At 41.8% G+C, this 25377-nt stretch overlaps 1 protein-coding gene across 1 annotated transcript in view; it reads left to right on the forward strand.

Annotated features, from left to right (window-relative positions):
* LOC146816603 (cysteine-rich venom protein-like) overlaps nt 1-25377 on the forward strand; it is a 138931-nt gene that overhangs the window by 75408 nt on the left and 38146 nt on the right. Inside the window, exon 6 of the mRNA XM_085609533.1 lies at nt 18576-18670. Within this exon, the coding sequence (XP_085465659.1) occupies nt 18576-18670 (95 nt within the window). The remainder of the gene's footprint in view (nt 1-18575; nt 18671-25377) is intronic.

Consider the following 25377-nt stretch of genomic DNA (forward strand, 5'->3'; position numbering starts at 1 on the left):
AAACCGATTGCATTGCAAATGCTTGTTTTAGAGAATGACTACTGCCTTGTGTGCGCTGCCCCTGAAAGCCTGGCAGTAGTGGCAGCTTAAATATGGCTAACAAACATGCTGTTTTACCTGTGATGATCCCACCATTCCTGCCTCAATCTGCATGTCTTTTTCAGGTGAAGCTACAGCATCTCCAGCGGTCATGTTCTGTCCCCTTATAATTGTAGCAGCACCCCAGGATTCGAAATTTTAACTTGATTGGACCTACAAGGGCTGACCACAGGTACTCGCTTTCTTGGGCAGTACAATGTTATAGTACAATGTTATATGGTTTCTCTATGTGTGCGGGGCAGCTACAAATCTGTGTAAAAAGATTGTGAGCTATCAATAGGGTCTTGCTGGTTGGTATGGCCACCAAGTATATGAGAGAGGATGTAGATTAACTGCTAGAGTGGCCAACCTTGAAGGTGGGGAACCAGGCGGGAGGCTCAAGCATCCTGCGATTCTAGGCAAATCACATAATCTGTTTCTGTTGGCCATGTACTGGTGGGGCTCCCTGCTACTGTAATTTGTGGTTGTGACAGGTGAGGTCATATAAGAATGTGATGCGCTGGAACCTCTATGCCATCTGAGTGAGTACTATGGTGTATAAAATCTGGACTCAGATACTCAGACAACTGAAGTAGTCCAATGCCTAGTGTTCAGTTACCGGTTTTGGAACATTGTATCACGTTCTGAAGCGGGGTAAGATGGCAGAGGGAAGGGAGTTCTGTACTGAGCTCTGATCAAAAACCATCCAGTAGCCCATCCGCTCCCTGCTGTGCCGCAAATATAGCACCAAGTGCTGTTTTTCAATATGACCTATGTAAGCGTAATTTATTACGCAAAAGCAAATTGCACTAATCTAGCACACTACTGCTCTCCATCAACCTCACACATGCCCAGCACATATACCACTCAATGTTCAACCTCTTTGTCCATCTTGCTACTGATCAGCAATTCCCTTGAGAGCATCAGCTGAAGTTCAATATGCAATGCCTCACTGGACAATAAGTCTGCTGTCTCAGGATTTACCCGTCTGGATGCCTCAGCAACACCTAGTACAGTTTGTGCATGTGGTAACATCTCTAGTGATGTGCTGCACAATTCTTTCTTTATTACCTTTCTTTACTCTCCTCGATGCTTGGCTACTTTGAAAAAATATCACTTATTTATTTTATTTATTTATTTTATTTGAAAACTTTTATATAGTGCCGGCTAGACCCGGAGGTATCAGAGCGCTTTACATGAGGACGAGCATTGTTTCAGAGCATAGTTACAAGTTACATAGTTACAAGTTACACAGTTACAGAGCATAGTTACAAGTTGCTGGAGCGTAGTTACATGCGTTAAAAACATACGTAAGGGAAAAGCAGGTAAGGGGAGAGATTCAGGGGAGAGGGGATAAGAGCAGGGGAGGTAGACAAAGAATGGGAGAGGGAAAGAGGTGGGGGAGGGTGAAAGAAACACAACTGGGACACGAGGAACAACAGTGTCCAACGTCCGTTGTGCTGTGATCGCAGAGGAAATGGTGTCATTCCCACACATCCGCTGTGTGTGGCTCCATTTACACTGTGGACTCTCTCAGAGGGGTCTCTGAGAATCCAGGGCATACAAACTAGATCCCTCCCCAACAAGGGGAGAGGAAGTGCTTTGGCAAGGGGTGCCATTCCCACACCTCCGCTGTGTGTGGCTCCCTTGACGCTGTGGACTCTCTCAGAGGGGTCTCTGAGACTCCAGGGTTTAAATGCTGGATCTCTCCCCAACAAGGGGAGAAGGAGTGCTTTGGTAAAGGGCACATGGTTACAACAGTTAGAGTTACAAAAGTACTATGCAGAAGAAACAAGTCCCCAGGAGAGGAAAGATGGAAGGGTGGGCAGAGGGCTGGGAAGCGGGTCAGATCTGGCAGATCAGCAGTGGTAGTTGCGTAGTCAAACACAGAAGAACAAGTCCCCAAAAGAGGAATAGAGGGAATGGGGGAGGGGAGTGGGAAGCAGATCAGTTCTGGCAGACCGGCAGTGGGAGAAAAGTACCTTATGGGGCCCAAGAGGTAAGAGTAAGCGGGCCCATAACCCAGATGGTGTCACATAGTCACTAAGTCCAAAATTCAATCACCTTGTTAGGTCATCAGCACTGACTACTGTATGCCCTCCTATGAACTGCCATGGGGCAGAAGTCCACTGTAAGGGAATAAAAGTCTGCTGTAGGGAACAAAGTGCCCCTTACTCCTTAGGGCCGTTTTCTTAAGCCCCACAGACGCAGGACTGGTCCTGCAGGCCTCGGTTATTTCCATAGGCTCCATTGTCTAGAGCCTCCAGTCGGGTTGTAGCAATCCCTGGAGCTCAAGGATACTCAAGCGATCACCGCACTGCCGCCTTCCCTTCACTTATACTACCGTGTCCAATTATTGTGACTCTACAAGCCCTTCAACGGATCATTTTACATCACATGTATGCCAGTACTGAAGAACTGGCAACATTTCCTCAAATGTAGCTGCCTGAAATCTCCTCCCAGCCATATTATGTCACCCCTGTTTTCTCCTGGTGCACTCACTGAGTAAAGAGCTTAAAAGGATTAGGATATTGATCATCCATAGAGTCCAGTGTCGCTGTGGCCACAAGACAGCAATAGTAAATACATGTATTGTCTCAGCGCCCAGTAACCCCTGACTGCCCAGGGCTCGTAGAACCATGTCTTCCAGCTTGTAATTCAGATTCTGGCACAAACTGGAGTTTTCGCATGAGTAAGGATCACCAGTAGTGTGAAGATATTACATTGCAGAATGTCTGCATGGAAGAAATCTTAATATTCCACAGTTCCAGGATGAGAATGGGGGAAAATGTGCAAGATTAGCCTATTTTTCTCAGTTTGCGGTGGAGCATTCAAAATGAGGAGGTAGTGATAGAGGGCGGGTCACCAGCTCGGGTTAAACATACACATACCTAAATACTCACCTGGGTCCAAACCATTCACACAAATGAGCTAGCAAACCCCGCTGATATCAATTTTTGAGTTTTACCTGAAATTTTAATTCACCTTTACCAAGTATTACCAATTTTATCTCCTTAATGATTCCTTTCTCGATGAATCAGGTTTCTGAGATAGTTTAAGGTAAAAAATGACATTTATCTTAGACTTGAAATAACCACAACCTCAGAAAGTTTGGAAAACCTTTATCTAAATTAATAATTTTGTGAGTCAAACACATTATTACAAGAGGCAAAATTAAGTCAAACAAAACATAGTCATAATAATGATCAATGAAGACGGTACCTGAAAAGGAAAAGAGAGAGAGCAGGTACAATGACAGTCTTCACTGATTTATATTTACCTAAGGTGGCAGATGAACCCAACTCTTTGAAGATAAGCCAGATAAATTCTGTCAGGACAGGATGCACACAGGGAATTGGACAGATTTGGATCTGAGAAGGTGACCTCTTCTAAGTGCAACGCCCGCGTCGCACCCCTCTCTGATACTACTCTCCTCGGGTGTCCCTCCTCTGAAATCCCCTTCTAGATGATTAGATTAGCGATCAGTATCTCAATATCTCAAGCAGAGTTTCTGGCAGCAGCAGAGTCTGAGACAGCGTCTCAGACAGAGTCGCAGCATACACGTTGGGTCGGTGACGAGTCGAAATGGCGGATCTGACAAGTCTGACAAAGTCTCTAGCTAACTTACCTCAATTATACTATTCTATATCCATGCACCTCCGCGCAGAATTGCAATTTTTGTGTTTTTCCTTATTCTGATTGGTCAGGGCGAGGAGGTGAGTTCATCATACCGTATTCAAAGTAATAATTTTACTGTGGACCATTGTTCTATGTTTCCGCCCCTTAATTTACTTTCCCATAGCTTTATTCCCACCCGCATTTCACATTATGATCAATACATTTTTGCAACAATATTTTCTTTTCTTCCTGTGTTCATGTCAACAGTTCCCTTTCCCAGGCGTCTCAGTTCAATGTGTCCTTGGCTGGGTCTCAAGTGGTGCTGTCACAGGGTTTTCAGTAGGTTCTTGTGCACCTGCGTGAACATCAAGTGGGTAGGAAATTTCAGTTACCCGCCGAGGCCCAATCGTGAACTAATAATAAAGTCAGGAAAAGACACGTTAGAATGTGACAATAAAGGATGTCACTGTATACCACTTATCTCTCCTCTATCCCCATTTACTTATTTAACTCTTTTGCATTAGTGTTTAGTAGAACTTACGAGTTTTAGTTCAAGCAGTAGCATATGCATTAATATGTGAGTTTCAAGCGGCCATATTTATAGCTATTGCGCAGCTGCAAAGTATTCCCACCAAGCGACAGAATACGTCATACTACGTAGATGCAGTAGACGCATGCGCAATGAACTTCCCGTGTTTTTTGGCAGCCATATTAAGACACTCGAGTTACTTGTTAGTAACACACATAGGAAAGCTTCCTCTGGATACTGTATGTCGTGTTTAATGCAATGTTAGTATTTACAAAACGTTTTGGTTACGTGGTTACATGTTATTTGAGAGGATTGCATACAAGCAAGTTTCTTTATGTACGAAACCTTGCTCCATCAATCCCCTCTCTGATGGCATTTAATACCATCACTAATTTCTACTAAATCAGATGCCAACTTTAGCACATCTCAATTTCTTCTTCAACATTTTCATTCCTTTCTTTTTCCCCCTTACACTGTAATCCTCTCATTCTTTTGTAAAAATCTCCTTTTAATTCTTCTAGTTATATTTCCTCAAATTTTCTTTTCTTACCTCTTTCATTCAATTCATATTTCTTTCTCCCTTTGCAACATTTATGCCAGAACATTATTGCTAATTCTAAGAGTGTTATTCCCATTATGGGCTGTATTATAAGGCCTAGAATACCATTACCTATGTTAGAAAACCAACTACCTAAACCAGTAAAGCTATTTGTCAACTTCGTCCAAACATTTTTAACTTTCATTGGTTTCAACTCTTCTTCTAATTTCGTAATATTTTTAATCTATTTCCCAATTCCAACGCTTTTGTCTGGAATATACGTGCAACAATGTTGTGCTTTCAATAATTTACAGACTCCACCCTCTTTTGCCAATAGTATGTCAAGAGCAAGTCGATTTTGCATAACCATAGATCTGACTGCAACTAATTCAGTGTTGATCATTAAGAATCGGCCAGCAGTGTCAGTAGATAACCGATCAACTACTGTAGATAACTGACAAATTTTCTGTGAATTCAGAAGAACTCCCATTGAAGGTATCAATGCTCCAAAAATATCACCTACTATTTCTGAAAAACTAGCTCTTTTTACACATGTTAGTTCATTATTGCCTTCGTTGCTTCCAGTGATTCTTTTTACATGATAAACTTTAGGGAATGCTATTCCAAAATAGCAACTCCCATACCAGTGTCAGGCGGCCTAAAATAGGCTTTATTGCCACACGCATAATAGATTCCAGAAAATACTGGATCCATCCCTCCTTTTAGTCCCCATCCCCCAATTACTAAGAAATTATGTTCACATTCACTAGAACCAATAAACATATGGTTATATTCAGTCTTTAACCCATGGAGACAGATTTTCCCTTCTTTTACAGATCCAAAGACATTGCAGCATGAGTCTTTCCATTTTCATAATGCTCTTCCTCCTCAGTCCATTTAGGTATCTGAGGTTTAGGTTCAGAAGCTTTTCTTTTGAAAATCCTGTCTCCTTCCCTCAACTAAATTCAAAAATATTTTTTCTTCTGCATGCAATTTACAAGTTAAATTGTGCTTGTGTGCTTCGGCTATATCTATTGCTTTCATTGTTAGAAAATATTCACCCATAAATTGTGAGTCTCTTGTACTAAGGACAGGGTTCATGCTTTTTCGCATAGGAACCTCAGAAAAAATCACATCTACATTGGAATAATAATACTGCAATGTTCCTGTTCTATAAAATAAACTAGCTAAACGCTACACGAAATACCATATGTCAATGGTAAATGATGATATGTTACTCCTTTTGCAACAGATGCGGGTAATTTCATACATACATAACAATCACTAACCTCCATGGTTTCTACATATTGTACTAACAAGTTGGTAAAAACATTCAAATCTGTATCATTTTTATTAACAGTGTGACGTAAATCTAACTCATCTGGTGCGTCTAATTCTACTTTGTCTCATTTGATGGTATCTACCTTTCCATGTGTATTAGTACTATTTTGGACATTAGTAACCATCAAATAAGGAATGGCCACTGTTAGTACTAACCATATTATGAGTACTGAAAATATACCTATATATATTCTACAACATTTCTTTACACAATTCGGTTTTCCAGCAGCTCTATTGTCAGCCATTTATCAATTGGGATAAGAAGATTTCTCTTCTTTACTTTGGTATTTAATTTTGTGACAGAATATAAAGGGAACTTCTTTTCAGGTTGGTCTCACTTCTTCATCAATTGGTTCAGCGTTTAAGCTTTCATCATCTTCTCCAATTATCTCCAAATTTTCGAAATCTTCAATAATAACATATGTCCATTCAGGACCCTTGAATTTGTTATTTATTATTTTGAATCTTGGACTTCTTCGTTTTGGCACTTCAGTTGATAGTCCAGATTGACTAGATACTTCGTCTACTTGTTCTGGTTCCTCTGTTACGGGTTTAAGATGGTACTTCACTCTCTTGATGACACTATGCCAATTATCGCCTCTCCTGATTCTTTTAGCTTGCACTGCGCTTTCACTTTCTTCAAGTGTTCTTTTATTTTCACTAAGTTGTGGCACAACTTTGGTATTTTTGTTTTCCGAATTCCTCTCTACCTGACCTTGTCCATGGCTTCTTAATTTGATGTATTCTGCCTGGATGCGTTCTTCTTCCCTAATCTGACCCTGTTCAGGTTCAGTTTTAGTTGGCTTTTCTTCTTTCTTTATCTGAACTTGTTTGACTTCGCCTGTCTGGTCCTGCTCAGGTCTTTCTGTTTCTTATTTTTCTTCTGCATGCCAAGACCGATCTGTCCCTCCTCAGACACGGGTGCTGTAACTTCAATTTCCTCTGTCTGAGTAGATTGCTCTTTCCTTATCTGATCCTGCTCAGGTTCCCTAGCAGGCGTGGTTTCACTTACCTGAGCGCGTTCTTCTCTTCCTACCTGGTCCTCACTCTTTTCCTGACTAGCTAATCTAGTTTGGCTCCTTGTCCTTTTAATTTCTTCAGGTATCACAACTATTGGGATCCAATCATCTTGACTGGTGCTTGGTTGTTCCTTCTCAGCTACTTCAGGATTTATTATTCGTGATCCTTCAGCTGTACAACCTTCCACCCCTTTTCCTGCTTGAGTCTGTTGAGATTCTTCTTTGTCTGGTGCTGGTTCTCTTTTAGTATGGCTTGCATGAATCCAATTAGGCAAACCTGCACGTTTTACTGCTGTTGTTGTAATAAATATAACCTGATGTGGTTTTTCCCACCTTGGTGCTAGGCACGATTCTCGAGTATGATTCTTCACTGCAACCCAGTCACCGGGATTCAGATCATGCGCTTGGTTCGACTGCCTGGGGACTGCGACTTCTCCAACCTGGTGAGATTAGAACACACTTGGTCAGCCAACTCTTTGCAATACTCTAGTACCAAATCATCAGTTATATTTAGCAGCTTGTGTCCTGGTATACATACCTGCCTCATTGTTCTTCCCATGATTATTTCATGAGGACTCAATCCGGTATTCTTGTCTGGAATACTTCTAAGTCCCATCAGAACAAGAGGTAAAGCATCAGGCCAATCCAGTGGAGTGAATGCACACACCTTTCCCAGTCTTGACTTAATTGTGACATTCAATTGTTCTACCACTCCAGATGCCTCTGGGCGGTAAGCACAGTGCAGCTTTTGTTCAATTTTGAAGGCTTCGCAAATTAATCGAATTATTTCATTATTAAAATGAGACCCTCGATCTGAATCAATAGTTACTGGAAAACCAAAACACGGTATGAACTCTCTTAATTAGAGTTTGGCCACTGTCAAGCTGTCATTTCTCCTGGTGGGGTATGCCTCCACCCACTTTGAAAATCGGCAAACGATGACAAGTACATATTTTAATCCTCAACAAACAGGCAACTGAATGAAATCAAGTTGAAGTCTTATAAAGGGACCTTCAGCTTTTCCAATTTTCCCTGTATAGACTATTGTTCTCTTGCCAGGATTCATTTGCTGACATGTCAAGCATCTTTGGCAAAGGCTCTCTGCAATGTTCCTGATCCTTGGATTAAACCAATCCCGTCTAAAGTGTCTAATCATTGCATCTCTACCTATTTGGGTGTCTCCATGTTACATTCTAGCCATGGGTGCAAGCATACAGTCTGGCAATACAGGTCTGTCATCTAAGTAAACCCATACACCATCTTCTGCCCTTCTCTGACAACCAATTTTCTCCCACTCTTCACTTTCTTTTGTCTCTGCTTTATCTTGGAGTTCTCTTATCTCTCTCCATGTTTGTAATCCTGACAATAGCATAAGTTGGCAGCTGATTCCACAATTTTCAACTTTCCTGTTTACTGCCATTTGAAACTTAGCACAGTGTTGGGCAACCTGGTCAGCATATCGATTGCCTGCAGTCACTCGGTCATTTCCTGATTTGTGTGCGGCACATTTTACGACTGCCACCTCTTTTGGTAATTGTATTCCTTCAAGCAACTCTTTAACAAAATTTCTGTTTTTAATGGGAGACCCTGAAGAAGTCAGGAAGTCCCGCTGCATCCAGAGCTGGCCAAAGTCATGGACAACCCCGTAACCATACTGATTATCAGTGTAAATGGTTACTCTCCAATATTTCCCTTTTTTGCAGGCTTTAATTAAAGGTATCAATTCGACTACTTGTGCAGACTTGACTCCTGGTAAATAGGATGCTTCGACTATTCCAGCCAATGCACATACAGCATAAGCAGCACTTAACCCTCCTTCCTCATGGCGCATGCATGAGCCATCTATAAAATGTTCGTGCTCAGCATCTTTCAAAGGTTCATCCTGTATGTCTGGTCGGGGTTTGGTACTGAGTTCTGTTACATCAAGACATTTGTGTTCAGCTTCATCTTTCACTTCCTCATTGTATGGGTCTGGCAACAATGTAGCTGGGTTAAGAATTGTACATCTGATTATGGTCACATTTTCTGCTTCCAAAATGATCCTTTCATATTTGGTTAATCTGCTCGGGGTGAGATACTGAGTTTGTGTTCTTGTTCGCAGAATTTAAACTGCATGAGGGACATATACCTTAACAGGATGCCCCATTACAATTGACTCACTTTGTTCTATACTTACACACGTTGCAGCCACAGCTTTTAAGCATCCTGGCAATGCAGATGCTACAGGATCTAGGGTAGCAGAAAATATGCCACTGGACGTCGCATCAGACCATGTCTCTGTGTTAAAACTGAGAGGGCACAGTTTTCTCTCTCACAACAGAACAATGCGAATTCTTTTGAATAATCTGGCATACCTAGAGCAGGTGCTTCACGTAAACAATTTCGCAATTTTATGAAAGATTACATGTTCAGATCATTCCACTCTACGGGGTCTTTTGCTCGTTTCTTAGTCATTTTATCAAGGGTTTTGCCAGTAGAGAAAACCCTACAATCCATTGCCTGCAGTATCCCACAACACCAAGAAACATTCTTATTTCCTTTTGTGTCTGTGGTAGTTTCATTTGCTTTATATTATCTTTATTCTCTCAGTGGTCACTCTTCTTGATCCTCGTTCTATTTGGTGTCCTAAATACTTTACTTCGCTTCGGCAGAATTGCAATTTTTCAGGGGACACTTTATGTTCACCCTTTGCTAGATGGTTCAATAGGGCAATGGAATCAGTTACACAATCACTTCTTGTTTAAGACGCGACCAATAGGTTATCAATATACTGCACCAAAACTGATTCCTGAGGCAGCACCAACGTCGCAAGGTATTTTTTCAAAATTTGGTTAAAATTTGAAGGACTCTCTGTGTACCCTTCAGGAACGCGATTCCAAACATAGATACAATCTTCAAATTTAAAGGAAAATAAAAACTGACTATCAGGATGTAATGATATGGATAAAAAAGCATGGCATAAATCAATTACAGTGAACCATCTTGCGTTCCAAGGTATTTGGTACAAAATCACTGCAGGGTTGGGTACTATGGGGCAACATGGCACAACAACCTTGTTTATCTTTCTTTAATCTTGGTTTCTTAATGGCAATTATAGGTGAATAACAGGGACTACTCATGATTTCCTTTAAAATGCCCTGTTCAACCATTCGATCAATTTCTGCAGCAACACCTGCCTTTACTTCGGGACTCATCTTGTATTGTTGAGTATTTGGATAGACTGCACCTTCCTTCACAGTCCCTTTAACAGGGTCTACGTCTGTCATTAACCCTACTTCTTTTCTTGAAAAATCCCATACTTCAGAATTCACTGTTGTTTTGACTTCATCGGGTAAGTTGTCTTTGGTCATCACTGAATATAATTCATCTACCCCTGTTCCTTGCTTGGCTAACATAATTTTATATAGTTTATCTTCATCAGGGGTCTGAATGGCAACACTGTCCAGTGTGCAAAATATGGTGCAATTCATTTTGCACAACAAGTCCCTTCCCAATAAATTTACAGGACTAGAATCGCACACTACACATTTGTGCATTTCTTTAAAGTTTCCAATACACACTTTCATTGGTTTTGTAATAGGGGTCCTAATCTGATTATTATAAACGCCCACTACTTGGATCGTTTCTCCCGAGAGGGGTAGGTTTGGGATGTCTGCTGTTCTCACAGTAGAACGGGTTGCACCAGTGTCCAACAAAATGGTAATGTCATTTCCTTCTACCTTTCCGTCAATGTACGGACCTGACTGATCTACCGGTAAGGATGCGCCAAGTACGCACTCCTCTCCCCCCCCCCTCTCAGGCGCCGTCATTGATCTTGAACTCCAAAATATGTATCCTGCAAAAGAAACTGCGATGTCACATAGTTTTTCTTACCACTTCTGTCTTGGAATCCTGTGTCCGCACTGTACTTGGCTTGACTCCCAAAATTTGGCAAAGGGCAGGTGGCAATTGCCTCTGTAGGTTTACAACCTGCTGGGGTTGATTCGTTAGCACCTCATTCTGCGTCTGTGGATTTAAATTTTGATTTGGGCCATTATTATTTTGTATGCTTTTACACTCGTTCTTCCAATGCTCCAATTTTCCGCACCCATGACAGGGAAACCTCTTTTTGGCCTCTTCCCTACTTAACCGCCCTTTCGGTTTAACCCCATTATTTTCCCCCTGACTTTTCCCCCTTTCAGGATTTCCTGCCTGATTCTGTAACTGGAGTTCTTGCTGTTCTGCCAATTTCACTTGAGCCCACATCACTTTTTCTTCTAAATTCTTTTGTCTATTGTCAATTTCATCTCCACAATATTTTGCATATTTAAAAATCTCGTCTATTGGCTTTGCTTGCCAGCACAAATTATGCTGCTTAATCATTTCAGATATTTCTTTTCTTAACCCAGACACAAATCAATACACAAAATGTATCACATCCTTGTCCCCAATACTCTCAAATTCACAATACTGCTTAAACACCTGTAGGAGGCGCTCATAATACGCATGTACAGACTCATCTTTTCCTGAGTTGTTCTATCTATTTTTATCCAATCTGTTTCTTTTGGGGGAATTTTACCTTTTAAGAAAGTTATTACTTGGTTATATTTCTTCATGACCTCCTCTGAGGGAGATCCTGTTTTCTCATTTCTCAGGTACTCATCATTAGGCCAATCAACTGTGATTTTACATTCAGTCCACAAATCAGCAGGCACCACTATATCAAAGAGACCATCTAAATCTTTCAACAAAACTTTTGATACTTTCACAAACCTTTCAACTTGCCTCTACCATTCCACTGGTTTTTCTCTCAACTTTGGAAAATCATTTGTAAATGATAATATATCCTGTCGGGTCCATAGGACAAGTACATATCCCCCTCCTGGAACCTCTCTCATTGGGTGCAACTTTTCTGTTTCTTTATCTAAATATTCAGATGTGACCCGATTTACCTGGGCTTCCTCTTTCTTCTTTGACCACCGAACTCTCCACCTGTCCAAATCTACCCATTTCTGGAATATCGTCATTAATTCTTTAACCTGTAATTTTCTTCCTGACACATTCATATTTTCTAAATTTGTATCAGAAAATTCTGCTCAGTAAGGTTTTTGCAATACTTTGGATCGCCCTATTTCTTTTACCATTTCAGAGGTCAAATTTACCAATTTTTCATGAAATGTTTTTGTATTTTGGGTTATGCTTCTGCAAATGAATAGCAATTCTTCCTCGTTATAGGTATTTAACCTATCTAATCCTACATTCCCAGCTATCATTTTTTCTTATTCAACTTTCAGTTTGAATATGTCTAATATTTTCGGTGGTGAATTTGGTTTCTCTATTTCTTGTGCCCATCTTTCTATTTCTTCTGGGGTTACAATTGTAGCATTTTTCGATCCGGTGGCTATCTCGAATCGTACCTCATTTGAGCACCTTGGGGTGACTCTTCTGGGGGTGTCATTTATTTGCCCTCTTATCGGTAAGTCCATTAATGTACTCGCAATCACTAGCTTGGGGGCATATCAACAAGCAGGCGATATAAAATTATCGCCGCTTTTGCGGCCGTTTTCAGCCGATAAGCGGCGATAATTTTATCGCCTAATCAGCAAGGTCACGCTAACGCGTGAAACATTGCGCTAGCGTCAGGATTCCTAACGCCCAGGTTTGCATCTCTAATGAGATGCAAAGTGGGCGTTCCTGACCTGGCATGACAGGAGAAATGTCGCTAAGCGACATTTGTCCTATCAGCAAGCCTAACGCTATGAAGCATAGCGTCAGGAAAAGTAGCGATAACCCCTGTTATCACTACTTTCCTTACGCCTGCTTCAGGACTGACTTAGCCACGATATCCTATGAAAGGTGGATATCATGGCTAAGTTTGTGAGTCCCTATCAACAAGCAAACGTGAGATTATCGCTGGTTTTCCAGCGATAATCTCACGTTAGCCAGTTAGCGCTAGGATTTTTATCGCTGATGAGATAAGCGTTGCTAATAGCACGCTATCTCAGCAATAAAAATCGGCGCTAGCCGGCGATAATTATCCGAGCGCTAAGTGCGCTCAGCGATAATTATCGCCGGTTGTTGTTGATATGCCCCCATGTCATTAATTACTAACTTCTCTTTTCTTGGCTCAATAATAGGTGTTGTCATGACAGGTGTTTTAGGACAATTCGATTTATCCCTGTACAGTGGAACTACAGGACCTATGGTCACTCGTATAGTCAGAGCTGCAGGATGTGCGTTTAACTGTGTTATTTTCTGTATTAATTTCTCTCTTTTTTTATTTATCGCTTCTCTTTCCTTTTCCTGAAGCGCCCTTTCCATTGTTCTTTCATGTACTATTTGTGGCACTAAGGGTGTGTCTAGAATTGGAGCACTCGGGGTAGTTCTATTAGGTCCTTCTTGATAAGGTGGAGGATTTTTCATTAAAATATCTTCTAAATAATCATTTTCTGATTCCCCGCAACCAGGTAACGTCAATGCTTTTTCTTTTCTGTGCACTTGCCTCCTGTTGGTTCTTCTGTCACCAATACAGGATATAACCCTTCAGTTAACATGGCCTGTCTCCATTATATCATCTGCTTATCTTGAGTTTCACGTGGAAAGTTTGGATAATATCTGCTCAAATTTCTGTCACTCCTAAGTCTATCTCGCTCAAATGCCTCAGTTTCCCATTATTCTAGGGCTTCATACTGAGTTAATCTGGGTCTTGGTTCTAACTCATTCATTCTTGTGCATAAATTATGCAAAATTCTTACATTAAATGTTCCGTTCTCTGGGAACGCCAATATTCCATCATCTTTTGTATATTCTATCCCGTGTTCTATCCATACACAAGTATGATAACCTCTTTCTACCATCATATAGGATGCAGGAGTTTTCGAAGGAGGAGTAAGAATTCCCTCTAAAGTCTTAATGGGTTTATCCTTTTTAAAATAATTCTTAATTCTCTGCATAAATGACATTTCTCTTTTCTCTCCGTACATTTTACGTGATCATACTTTTATATACTGTTCGTAGGCAAAACCTAAATACTTTCTGTCTGGGCGATTCCCTATTAATGTAGGATCGTGTCTCCACATGCAAGACCCACTATCAATTATTTTTATGGTTTTTATTTTCAACTAATTAAATGATCGCTTTTATTTTAAAAACTGACCAATACCAGCACGGCTTTTTTTTTCTTCTTACCAATCAGATTCTGTTTTGCTATGCGTTTAGCCAATACTAGCGCGGCTCTCAGTGATGTCAGTATCACTCCTCACCACTGACCCCTCCTTTACAATTCTTCACGACAGACACACGCCTGCTGTTTCAACCAATCCTGCGCATGCTACGTAAGATCTTCTGGTGGATCCCCACCGAGACCAGGAAGACGGTCACCCAGGCCCTCGTCACCAGCCGTCTGGACTACGGCAACTCCCTCTACGCCGGAACCACCGCCAAACTCCAGAAGAGACTCCAGCGAATCCAGAACGCCTCAGCACGACTCATCCTGGACATCCCCCGCTGCAGCCACATCTCCGGACACCTGAGAGACCTGCACTGGCTCCCGGTCAACAAGAGAATCACCTTCCGACTCCTCACCCACGCACACAAAGCCCTACACAACCAAGGCCCAGGATACCTCAACAGCCGCCTCAACTTCTACGCTCCCAAACGCCAGCTTCGATCGAACGGCCACGCCCTTGCCGCCGTCCCCCGCATCCAAAGAGCCACCACAGGGGGACGGTCCTTCTCCTACCTCGCCGCCAAGACATGGAACTCCCTCCCGACCCACCTCCGCCTGACCCAGGACCACCTCGCCTTCAGGAAGCAACTCAAGACCGGGCTGTTCGAGCAGTAGCGGACCCCCCTCCCCCAGCGCCTTGAGACCCTCTGGGTGAGTAGTGCGCTATATAAATGCTTTGATTGATTGATTGATTGATCCCAGCGCGGCCCTCTGTGACGTCAGTGCAGAGCCCACAACTGACCCCTCCTTTGCAAGGTAATACGATTTTCATATAATTTTCATTAATCAACAACATAGAAACATTCGCGACTGTGTCTGATCTTCTAAATTCAAAGAATAGTCAACTTTTTACTACGAGCTTTTCTGCTTACTGCTTACTGTTCACACACTACGAGTACAGCCCTTCCGCTTACTCTTCATACACTACAAGTTAAACTGTCCGCTTACTCTTCACGCAAGTATCAGAGAACCTGCTACTCCTTCAGTATTACCCTTTCTAGGTGATATAAGACCAAAATGTCACCAGCGTACTCCTTTGCTACCAATTACTCTCACTTTTATACGAAAGAAAATTATCCATAAATCAGTGCTTCTAGTCCAGCGTAACTTTCAGCACTTTCCTGATCCGGACAAGCAATCTCACTGCGGTATGGTTTACATTCGCCACCCACTATTCAATATTCCCATGAATTTCTAGACAACATGAAATAATACATAACATTTAATGAATAGTGGTTGTTAATGTATAAATCAAAATAATTCAATCCACAATATTTTCTACCTAACTAACTAGAACCTAACCATGCCTCTGCTACCAAAGAAAAACTGATAGAGCGCGGGTCACCAGCTCGGGTTAAACACACACATACCTAAATACTCACCTGGGCCCAAACCATTCACACAAATGAGATAGCAAACCCCAATGATATCACTTTTTGAGTTCTACCTGAAATTTTAATTTCAACTTTACCAAGTCTAACCAATTTTATCTCCTTAATGATTCCTTTCTCGATGAATCAGGTTTCTGAGATAGTTTAAGGTAGAAAATGACATTTATCTTATACTTGAAATAACCACAACCTCAGAAAGTTTGGAAAACCTTTATCTAAATTAATAATTTTGTGAGTCAAAATCAATCACAGCTTAAACACATTAATACAAGAGGCAAACTTAAGTCAAACAAAACATAGTCATAATAATGATCAATGAAGACGGTACCTGAAAAGGAAAAGAGAGAGAGCAGGTACAATGACAGTCTTCACAGATTTATATTTACCTAAGGTGATAGATGAACCCAACTCTTTGAAGATGAGAAAGATAGAATCTGCCAGGACAGGATGCAGACAGGAAATTGGACAGATTCGGATCTGAGATGGTGACCTCTTCTAAATGCAATGCCAGCATCGCACCCCTCTCTGATACTACTCCCCTCGGGGGTCCCTCTTCCGAAATCCCCTTCTAGATGATTAGATTAGCGATCAGTATCTCAATTTCTCAAGCAGAGTTTCTGGCAGCAGCAGGGTCTGAGACAGCGTCTCAGACAGAGTAGCAGCATACACGTTGGGTCAGTGACGAGTCGAAATGGCGTATCTGACAAGTCTGACAAAGTCTCTAGCTAACTTACCTCAATTATACTATTCTATATTCATGTACCTCCCCCCAGAATTGCAATTTTTGTGTTTTCCCTTATTCTGATTGGTCAGGGCGAGGAGGTGAGTTCATCATACCGTATTCAAAGTAATAATTTTACTGTGGACCATTGTTCTATGTTTCCGCCCCTTAATTTCCCATAGCTTTATTTCCACCCACATTTCACATTATGATCAATACATTTTTGCAACAATATTTAATTTTCTTCCTGTGTTCGTCAACAGTTCCCTTTCCCAGGCATCTCAGTTTAATGTGGCCTTGGCTGGGTTTCAAGTGGTGCTGTCACAGGGCTTTCAGTAGGTTCTTGTGCACCTGTGTGAACATCAAGTGGGTAGGGATTTTCAGTTACCCTCCGAGGCCCAATCGTGAACTAATAATAAAGTCAGGAAAAGGCACGTTAGAATGTGACAATAAATGATTTCACTGTATACCACTTATCTCTACTTTATCCCCATTCACTTATTTAAATCTTTTGCATTAGTGTTTGGTAGAACTTACGAGTTTTAGTTCAAGCAGTAGCATATGCGTTAATATGTGAGTTTCAAGCGGCCATATCTAAAGCTACTGCGCAGCTGCAAAGTTTTTCCACCAAGCGACAGAATACGTCATACTCCGTAGATGCAGTACACGCATGTGCAATGAAGTTCCCGTGTTTTTTGGCGGCCATATTAAGACACTCGGGTTACTTGTTAGTAATACACATAGGAAAGCTTCCCCTGGATACTCTATCTCGTGTTTAATGCAATGTTAGTATTTACAAAACGTTTTGGTTATGTGGTTACATGTTATTTGAGAGGATTGCATATAAGCAAGTTTCTTTAATTTCGAAACCTTGCTCCATCAGTAGCACAGCATCTGGTAAATTTAGCATCTTGTTGGTTTTGGTATCTAGGAGGTGCTGTATTATCTCCCATCAAAATGAGCCTCTCATAACAAAGTCCGTAGTATTTAAATTTGTATGGCATGCCTTGACAGCACAGCTGTTACCAGACAATTATGTGAGCATCACTAGAAAGGGGCTTTGGCTCTGTCCATGTGTTGGGAGCCTGGAATCCCTGTTTTGATTGGACAGGAGATGTGCACTTCCACAAAAAACGTGCTTGCCCTCCACTCAGCTATGATCATTTTGTTAATTTTCCAGCTGCCTGAGCCTAATCTTTTAGGGGCACACACATGACATTGTAAAGCTATTAAAGTGTCTTTGATAACTAGATACTTTATGGTGTTTTTCTGTGTCAACAGCGGGTCATTAACCTACAGAGATGTTTAGATCTGACTTACCAGTTCATCGTTTACCTGACCTTTCAACCTACACCAATATTACTCTACAGTTATGTGCATTCACACAAATACATCTCCATCCTCATACTATTTACCGATAATGCTACAAATTACCATAAAACATACCTTTAAAGCCAGACCTATTGGCATTGCCTATGCTTGTTATCATATTAAGAACTATCCTGTCTTGATGCTCACAAGACCTCTTGCAAGGCAACGACAACTGTCTAATAAGATAATCTGAACTTTAGTTCGGAGTCACCCAGTCTTCCGTGCCCAGGACCACCCCAGTTCTCCACAAGTCCCCCCAAATCTTTAATATTATTGTTGAACAAAGCCGGGGACCGGGTCGACTCTCGGACATCTCACATCACGTGGAAGGTGGCTGGGGAAAAGAAGCAACACACCTCTTAATGGTTAGCATGGCAACACTCTTTGAAAAGTCAGAAGATTGGGAAATTGTGCAATTGTGCATCTGTGTGTATGTGTGGCCTGTCTCTCCCTACACGCACACACTGATATGTGCACACCAACGGGTTTCTAACGACAGTCATTTGCAACAGTCTAGTTCCCTTTGACCATTTTGTGGGTAAAGGTGCCCACTTGGTCCTGCACAACAAAGAATAGGGCTTGCCTTGAATAAAATGTTAAAATTTGACAAATAATGTTCGTTTAAAGAAACTACAGAGGAAATAATGCAATCCCGTAAGCGCACTCGCCATACATACTAACAGTTTTTTGCAGGTCGAAAAATGCCATTTAAAGACGTTTGCATGCATAATTAATCGTAATCACAATTTTTTGTGTTCTCAGGTTGTTTCATTCAACAGTCACAAAGTTGGATGTGGAATGGCGCTATGTCCTAGAAGCAAGTGTAAGGTGTTTTACGTTTGTCAATACTCCTTTGCGTAAGTATTGACTAATTTCTCACCTCTTTTAGTTTCCCCTGCCCTGCGTTCTCGCCTTCAGTCCTTCCCAGGTGGCCACACAGAGATGCCTGTCTCCTTAAATCTCGGGTGTTACAGTGGGCAAGCTCTGGTATAGAAGCATGGGCCCCGATTAGTGGAAGAGAGGGAGTGCAACTAGTGTGGGGCGAAGGGTCTTAGTACTTGAGAGATGAGTTCAAGTTCTTCAGAAAATATCTGAAGATTTTTTTGGTATCTAGATCTATGCGGCTAGAATCTGGAACTCGCTTCCTCCAAGCCTGCAAACCACCACCTCTATCCGCACTATCAAAACAGGTCTTAAATCTCTTCTCTTCCAAAGACTCTTCCAGGATTAATTCACCCCTTTTCATGACCCTCAAGCCGCTTGGCATTTACTTGAGCTTAAGGTTGTAAATATGTATTCTATACCTTAATTAACCTAATTTTGCCACCTCTTACTTTGTTTTTACTTTTTTAATTATCCTGATTGTATTTGTAAGTTGTTAGTTTTAAATCTCCTTATGTAACGTACTTGGTTCTATTGTATAGTGTTCTGACACCTTTTGGGTATAGTCCGCACTATATAAAATTTCATTAAATAAAATAAATAGATATAAAGAGGGAGGGCCAAGAGATCTTTTTGGGGAGATATATTGCGCTGAAGTAGCATCCTTATAAATAGGAAAATAAATAGTTCTGAAATTCAAGATGTCACCGGGAAAACAGTAAAAAAAAATCTCAGCGAAATCTAGTTGTACTATGTACACTTAAAAAGGAGTAGCAGTTTCCCCGAAGGTGCTTAGTTCAAGTTTTCCCGGGGTTTCATTAGTGGCTGGTCAATCCGGAAAACACTTCAAATGTGCTCCTTGGATTATTGTCTGCCCTATTTCTGGGGCTCAGATTGAATTTGCAAGATTGCTGCAATATTGAAGTGTATTATAGGAGCTATACCACTGAGTCCTGTTTGTGGACTGGCAAGAGGAGATCTCATTCGGGAGTGATCATGCACTTTATGTGGTGGACCGACACTGGGCAGTTTGAGGTGAAGCACATCAGAAAAGAGAACACAAATGTTAAGAGTGCTTCATCTAAAGGTTCTAAACCACTGGCAAGCCAGAGGTTGACTCACAGTGCTAGAATTGAGAGGACTGGGTATGTGGGTCAAACATGCACCGCTCTAGCAAGGCTGCTCAAATGTTCGTAGGTTCTATTCTTGAGACTGCAGCTTGGACTACAGTACTTCATTTGCGAATAAATATTAAGGGGAGGGACCCAAAGCGTTTTTGTAGGAGAGTGTTGTTGCATTCCAGAATGCTGTGTTGCTGAATACCAGGCTCCCTATTGTTGAATCCATCGAATTGACCTTATCATACGAAGTAAGAACTTAAAATTGTCCAATTAAAGACTAGCTCCTGCTACTTATTTGGGGACTGGTTTGTGTTTTAGATAGCTGAACAGCTGGAGCAGTGCTATTGTTAACACCGTAACAACAAACAATTGATGGACGGAATGCTGACAATGCAAACATTCTCCCCCAGTCAAGAGATCTGGGTTAAATCCATCGTTCTTTTGCCCACTACACCACCCCAGTTTAGACATGGCCATATGCAAATCAGTCTTGACCCTGTGCCTCATGGGAACAGTCCAGCCCGAACTGCCAAGCCATGTCTTCCCTGGACCGGAATCAAGCATCCTAGGACCGGTTTCTGGCTATCAGCCGTCATCAGCCAGGATAGCTTGACTCCAGTGGCGTAGTGAGCACGGGTCCCACGTCTGGGAATACCCATCCCACTTAGGGCGAAAAGCGTTACAACAAACAATTGATGGACGGAATGCTGACAATGCAAACATTCTCCCCCAGTCAAGAGATCTGGGTTAAATCCATCCAAAATTGTTAACACCGTAGGCAACAGCACATGGCTGCTTATCAATGGAGCTTTAAAAGCACCTGCTGCAATTGGCTGAAAACATGGCTGTACTATTTTGATATGTCTACATTAAAAATAGAACCAAGCAATAACATACACAAAGTAGTATAGCAACACAAACCATAAAGGGGAACAATGCAATAACCCAGTGAAAACACAAGGCAACATAACTATAGTGCAACACATCAAAACATTCTAATATTGGAGCACAGAAAAAGCAGCACAAAGAGCCAAAGAATGCATCAGCACTCCACCACATTCTTGTCACACATCACCACCTCCTGAAACTTGTTTTAATACTGTAGTGTGAAGGTGTCCTACGTCTAGCACCAGCTTATCTAACCACAAAGGACATGAAATAGGACTGGATCAAAATGGACAAAAATGTTTTGCGATTTAACCACAAGCCTTTATCTACCACCATTCTACACTTTGTGTCTCTTACCTCGCTCTTGCAGGTTAGTTTTCATCCATTGTTTTGCTGTGTCACTGTTTTTCTTTCTTTCTCTTCCAGGTTCCAAGTTCTACTTGGAACCTGTCCTATGCTCTCCTGTGGAGGCCATAATCAATCAATAAATCGATAAATCAGCATTTGCAGAGCACAGCAACTGTCACTCCTGGGGGTATCTGGGTGCTGGGATGCAAGGTCTCCATCGAAAAGCCAGGTCTTAAGGAAATGGCAGGAAGAGGGAAGAAATGAGCAGAAAAGGCAAAAATGAGGGCAGAAAAACGAGCAGAAAAACAAAACAGATGGTAGAAAAATGAGCAAAAAAGGCAAAACAGAGCAGAGGAGGGCAAAACAAAGGGCAGAAATATGAGTAGAAAAGGCAAAACGGAGGGCAGAAAAATGAGCAGATAAGGCAAAATAGAGGACAGAACAATGAGCAGAAAAGGCAAAACAGAGGGCAGAAAAACAAGCAGAAAAGGCAAAACAGATCAAGCAACGAGGAGAGGAGGCACAAACAGTCGGCAGCAGGTAGACAGCAGAGGGTAACAGACTGCGGGCAAGCTGGACAGGAGAACTGTCACAAGGCGAGCTGGCACAATAAACTGATGCATGAAATACCTTGAGAAAATGATTTGTTCAAATATCTGAGTGCTATTGCAACTCCACAAACCATTGCAATCGTGTACACATACATACACGGTTTTATATCTGAATATACAGTACAAAAGTGCTAGAAATTGTTTTCCCAGTTGACTAGTGTATGAGACCTTGTCAAGCAGTAACCACATCCTAGTAAAAGTAAGGCACAAGTACACCCTAATTAACCTGTGCTCAGCCTCTGGTAGCTTTGACCAGAGCAGTCAGGCTTAACCTTAGAGGTAATATGTGGAGTATTTGTGCAACACTTTAAACAAGAAATCAGTAAAAACACCACACAAAAACATTCCACACCAAGTTCTAAAAATAGCTCTTAATTTAATAAATAAATCAAGACCACAAGACAAAAATCCAATAAGTAGATTTCAGATTTTGAATTTGAAAGTTTATAGTGAATAGTAGAGCTCAGAAGCAAAAAGAGCTATTCAGGATATCTGGTCACGCCAGACTTGGACAAAGTCAAACGTTCAGGGCGACTGTGATGGAGTGCAGGTTGCTACAGGGACCCAACTAGGCCTTTTGAACCAAAGTATCTTAATCCTTGTAGCGGAGCGCTTATGTGGATCCATGACGAAGAAGCGGCGCGCAGCAGAGGCAATGCTTCAGATATGAACTGCAATGAGGCTGTGGTATGAGGTCCTGATGGGTTGAGAATCCTGTCAACGGGGCTTGCGATACAAAGGCTGGTGGCAAGGATGTGAGGTGCAGTTTCAACAAGCGGTGAAGCTACAATGCGAAGGTTCGGTTTTGTTGTCGAGACTGCCTTTGACGAGAGATGTGAGGAGCTTGCGCTAGAAGAAGCTTCATGCCGTATCGGTTCCAAAGGTGATGTGGCGGTCCCAGATGTGGAATGTGGCAGCGATGCAAGTCTTTTGCGATGGTTCCAATACAAGCAACAGTGCTATGCATCAGTTCTGCTACTAGATGCGCCACTCAGCCAAGGAGATGCATCAGTACTGCTCTCGTATGCGTCGCTCAGCAGAGGATGTGCCCGTTTTGCTGGAGAAACACCTAACGTCCACTTTCAAGGGTCCCGGACCAGGATGGCACCACTTGGCAAGGTAGACTCACAGATGGCAGTGTATTAAGTGCAGAAGGAGGGATGTTGGAAGTCTTTTATGCCCCTGAGACTTCAGATCAGGAGGCCAGCCAGCTAGCCCTTGGAATCGCTCTGGGTTCAAGTGATGCAGGCCCAGTCCCCTCACCCAGGCAATAAAGCAGCAGGCAGCAAAGCAAGGCAAGAGTACAGCAAAACAGCAGTCCAGGAGAGTGGCAGTCCTTTCAGCAGCACAGCAGTCCTTCTTCCTGGCAGAGTCTTCACAGGTTCAGAAGAGTACTGAAGTGGTGGTGTCAGAGGTCCAGAACTTATACCCAGTTGTATCTTTTAAGAAAGACGTGCATTTGAAGTGCAAAGATGTCCTCTCTTCCTGCTCTGGCTCCAGACTGACTACAGGGGGTATGCAGCCCTTTGTGTGGGGACAGGGCACAGCCTATTCAGGTGTAAGTGAGCCTTGGTCCAGCGCCTCAATTTCATCCTGACAGGATGAACTATCAAGTCAAACCTAAGCTCCCATTGTGTGTGGCTGTCTAGGGTGAATACAGAAATCCCAACTGTCACCCAACCCAGACATGTGATCAGAGACAGGCAGCAGGCAATAAATAGCTAAAGTAAGACAATGCTAACTTTCTAAAAGTCACAAAGCTTGCAATTGTCCCTAGCTGAAATTATTAAATCCTCACTTTTTCATAAAATAAAATGATATTGTTTTCTTACACTAACAAAGTGCAATATATAACCCCTGTTTTTGGACTTGAAAAAGAGGGCACATAGGAGATTAACAATAGAGATCTCACTATCGATAAAATCAATTGGCCTGCTATAAATGTAATATGGATAGGTGAAACTATGCTCATGTTGGATAAATATTTTAAGTTCTTGTATGTTTTGACCCAGAGTTTTGGGCATAAATTACTTATTATTCGTTCTAAGAGAGTTGTTTTGGAAATGTAATGTGCAGCCAGAGAGTGCTGCTGAAATGGGCCTCACACAAAAATGAGGTCTAATTAATATGAAGATGTTTTTCTTTAATGTATTACAAAAATATAAAGTGACAAGAAAAATCATAAAAATATTAAGAAAATGTAATTACTTGATCTTATGAAAAAGTGTTGATTGAATAATCCCAGCTAGGGAGCATTGCAAGTTTTTTGATTGTATAGTGGCTCACCCAAGTGGATTCAAAGGCACAACTATTATCTATGAACTTTATAAAAGTGGCATTTACAGAATTGTAATTTAAATCCAAGCTCACCATAAATTAGCATTTTGAATTAGAATTCCAGAGACACTGACTCTAAAAGTACTCAGCACTCTGTTAATCTGGCCCAGGGCCAGTGCTCTGTCCTCTAAAGGCTTGTGGCGCTTTTTATAATTATCATTGGCAATGATAAACTACCTGTAACTCGTACATGAAATGAAATACCAGCAATTTTAAAGCACACAGCTACGTCTGGAGAGGTGTTGTGCTGGGGGCTGTCGGGAAGATTAAGCGAGTTATTGCCCACAGGGTGCTGAGCTAACCTGGCGCCGTGGATTGAACCATGAACCTGGTGGTCCAGAGTCAGGCACCCTGGCTGTTGCGCCACACCTCTTCCACAAGGGCCTATTCCTAAAGGGCATGTAGGTTTAGAGACCCCAGTGGACTTAATGTATATACGTGTGCACTGCTGTGGTGTCTTGTGTCATTTTAAAGCCAGGCCTGCTCTGATGCCTGTTTTAAAATACAAGTGTGTCCAAATTCAACATTGGAATTAAAAGCACTTACAAAGTCCAAATTGTTTTTTTCAGTAGTTATAAGTCACCATTGAGATCTGCCCTAGGTGCTCCAAGGGTAGGGTGAATTGCTATAAAACGCAGGGACAATATAATAGATGTTTTATATGCCCTGGTAAGGAAAAACAGCCAAAGTCGAGTTCCTTTGTTGTAGAGCCGCTAGCCCCATAGGCTAACATAGGAATTTTAATTAAGTCTAATTTAGGATTGGAGCTAGCTTTACATCTCTTTCAAAGTCTCAAAAGAATGGTTAAAATAAATCCAACAACTTAACAAGATTGGATTTATTCTAACTATTATAACTATTACAGGAAAATTGTTTTAGAATTTACTATCATGAAGTTATCAAAAGCAGGGCTGTAGCAGGCCTTTACAGACTCAGCCAAGCTACTAACCGAGTAGGTGTGAAGAGGCTTGGGGCTGCTACAATACAGCTATTTGGTCAGAGGTGATTTGTATCCAGGAGAAGCCAGGGAGATGAAGGGTGCTTGGGGAACAAGCTGGACTTCAAAGGCAGGGGAACAGATGTCAAAGTGCCCAGGCCGGCCCCCACTTCCTGAATCCCCAGCCAGATGGGGAGATAGAAAATGCATTCTAGTTAAAAATATTACACACTACAAAAGAAGTGGTCATATCAGAGGGAGGTAGCTTTACCCCTATTGGCCCCCCTGTCACCCCAGAATGGAGAGTAAATATGGGAGAGCTGCAGGAATGCCTCTGATCACTGATTTCAAAATCAGAAGAAGATGTACTGCCCTGCTGATCCTTTACACTGCACTACAGTAGGCTTCTTTCTCTCAGAAGGACTGCACCTGCTGCATTC

The sequence above is a fragment of the Triturus cristatus genome, chromosome 6 (genome assembly GCF_964204655.1).
Source record: "Triturus cristatus chromosome 6, aTriCri1.1, whole genome shotgun sequence".
NCBI lineage: Eukaryota > Metazoa > Chordata > Amphibia > Caudata > Salamandridae > Triturus > Triturus cristatus.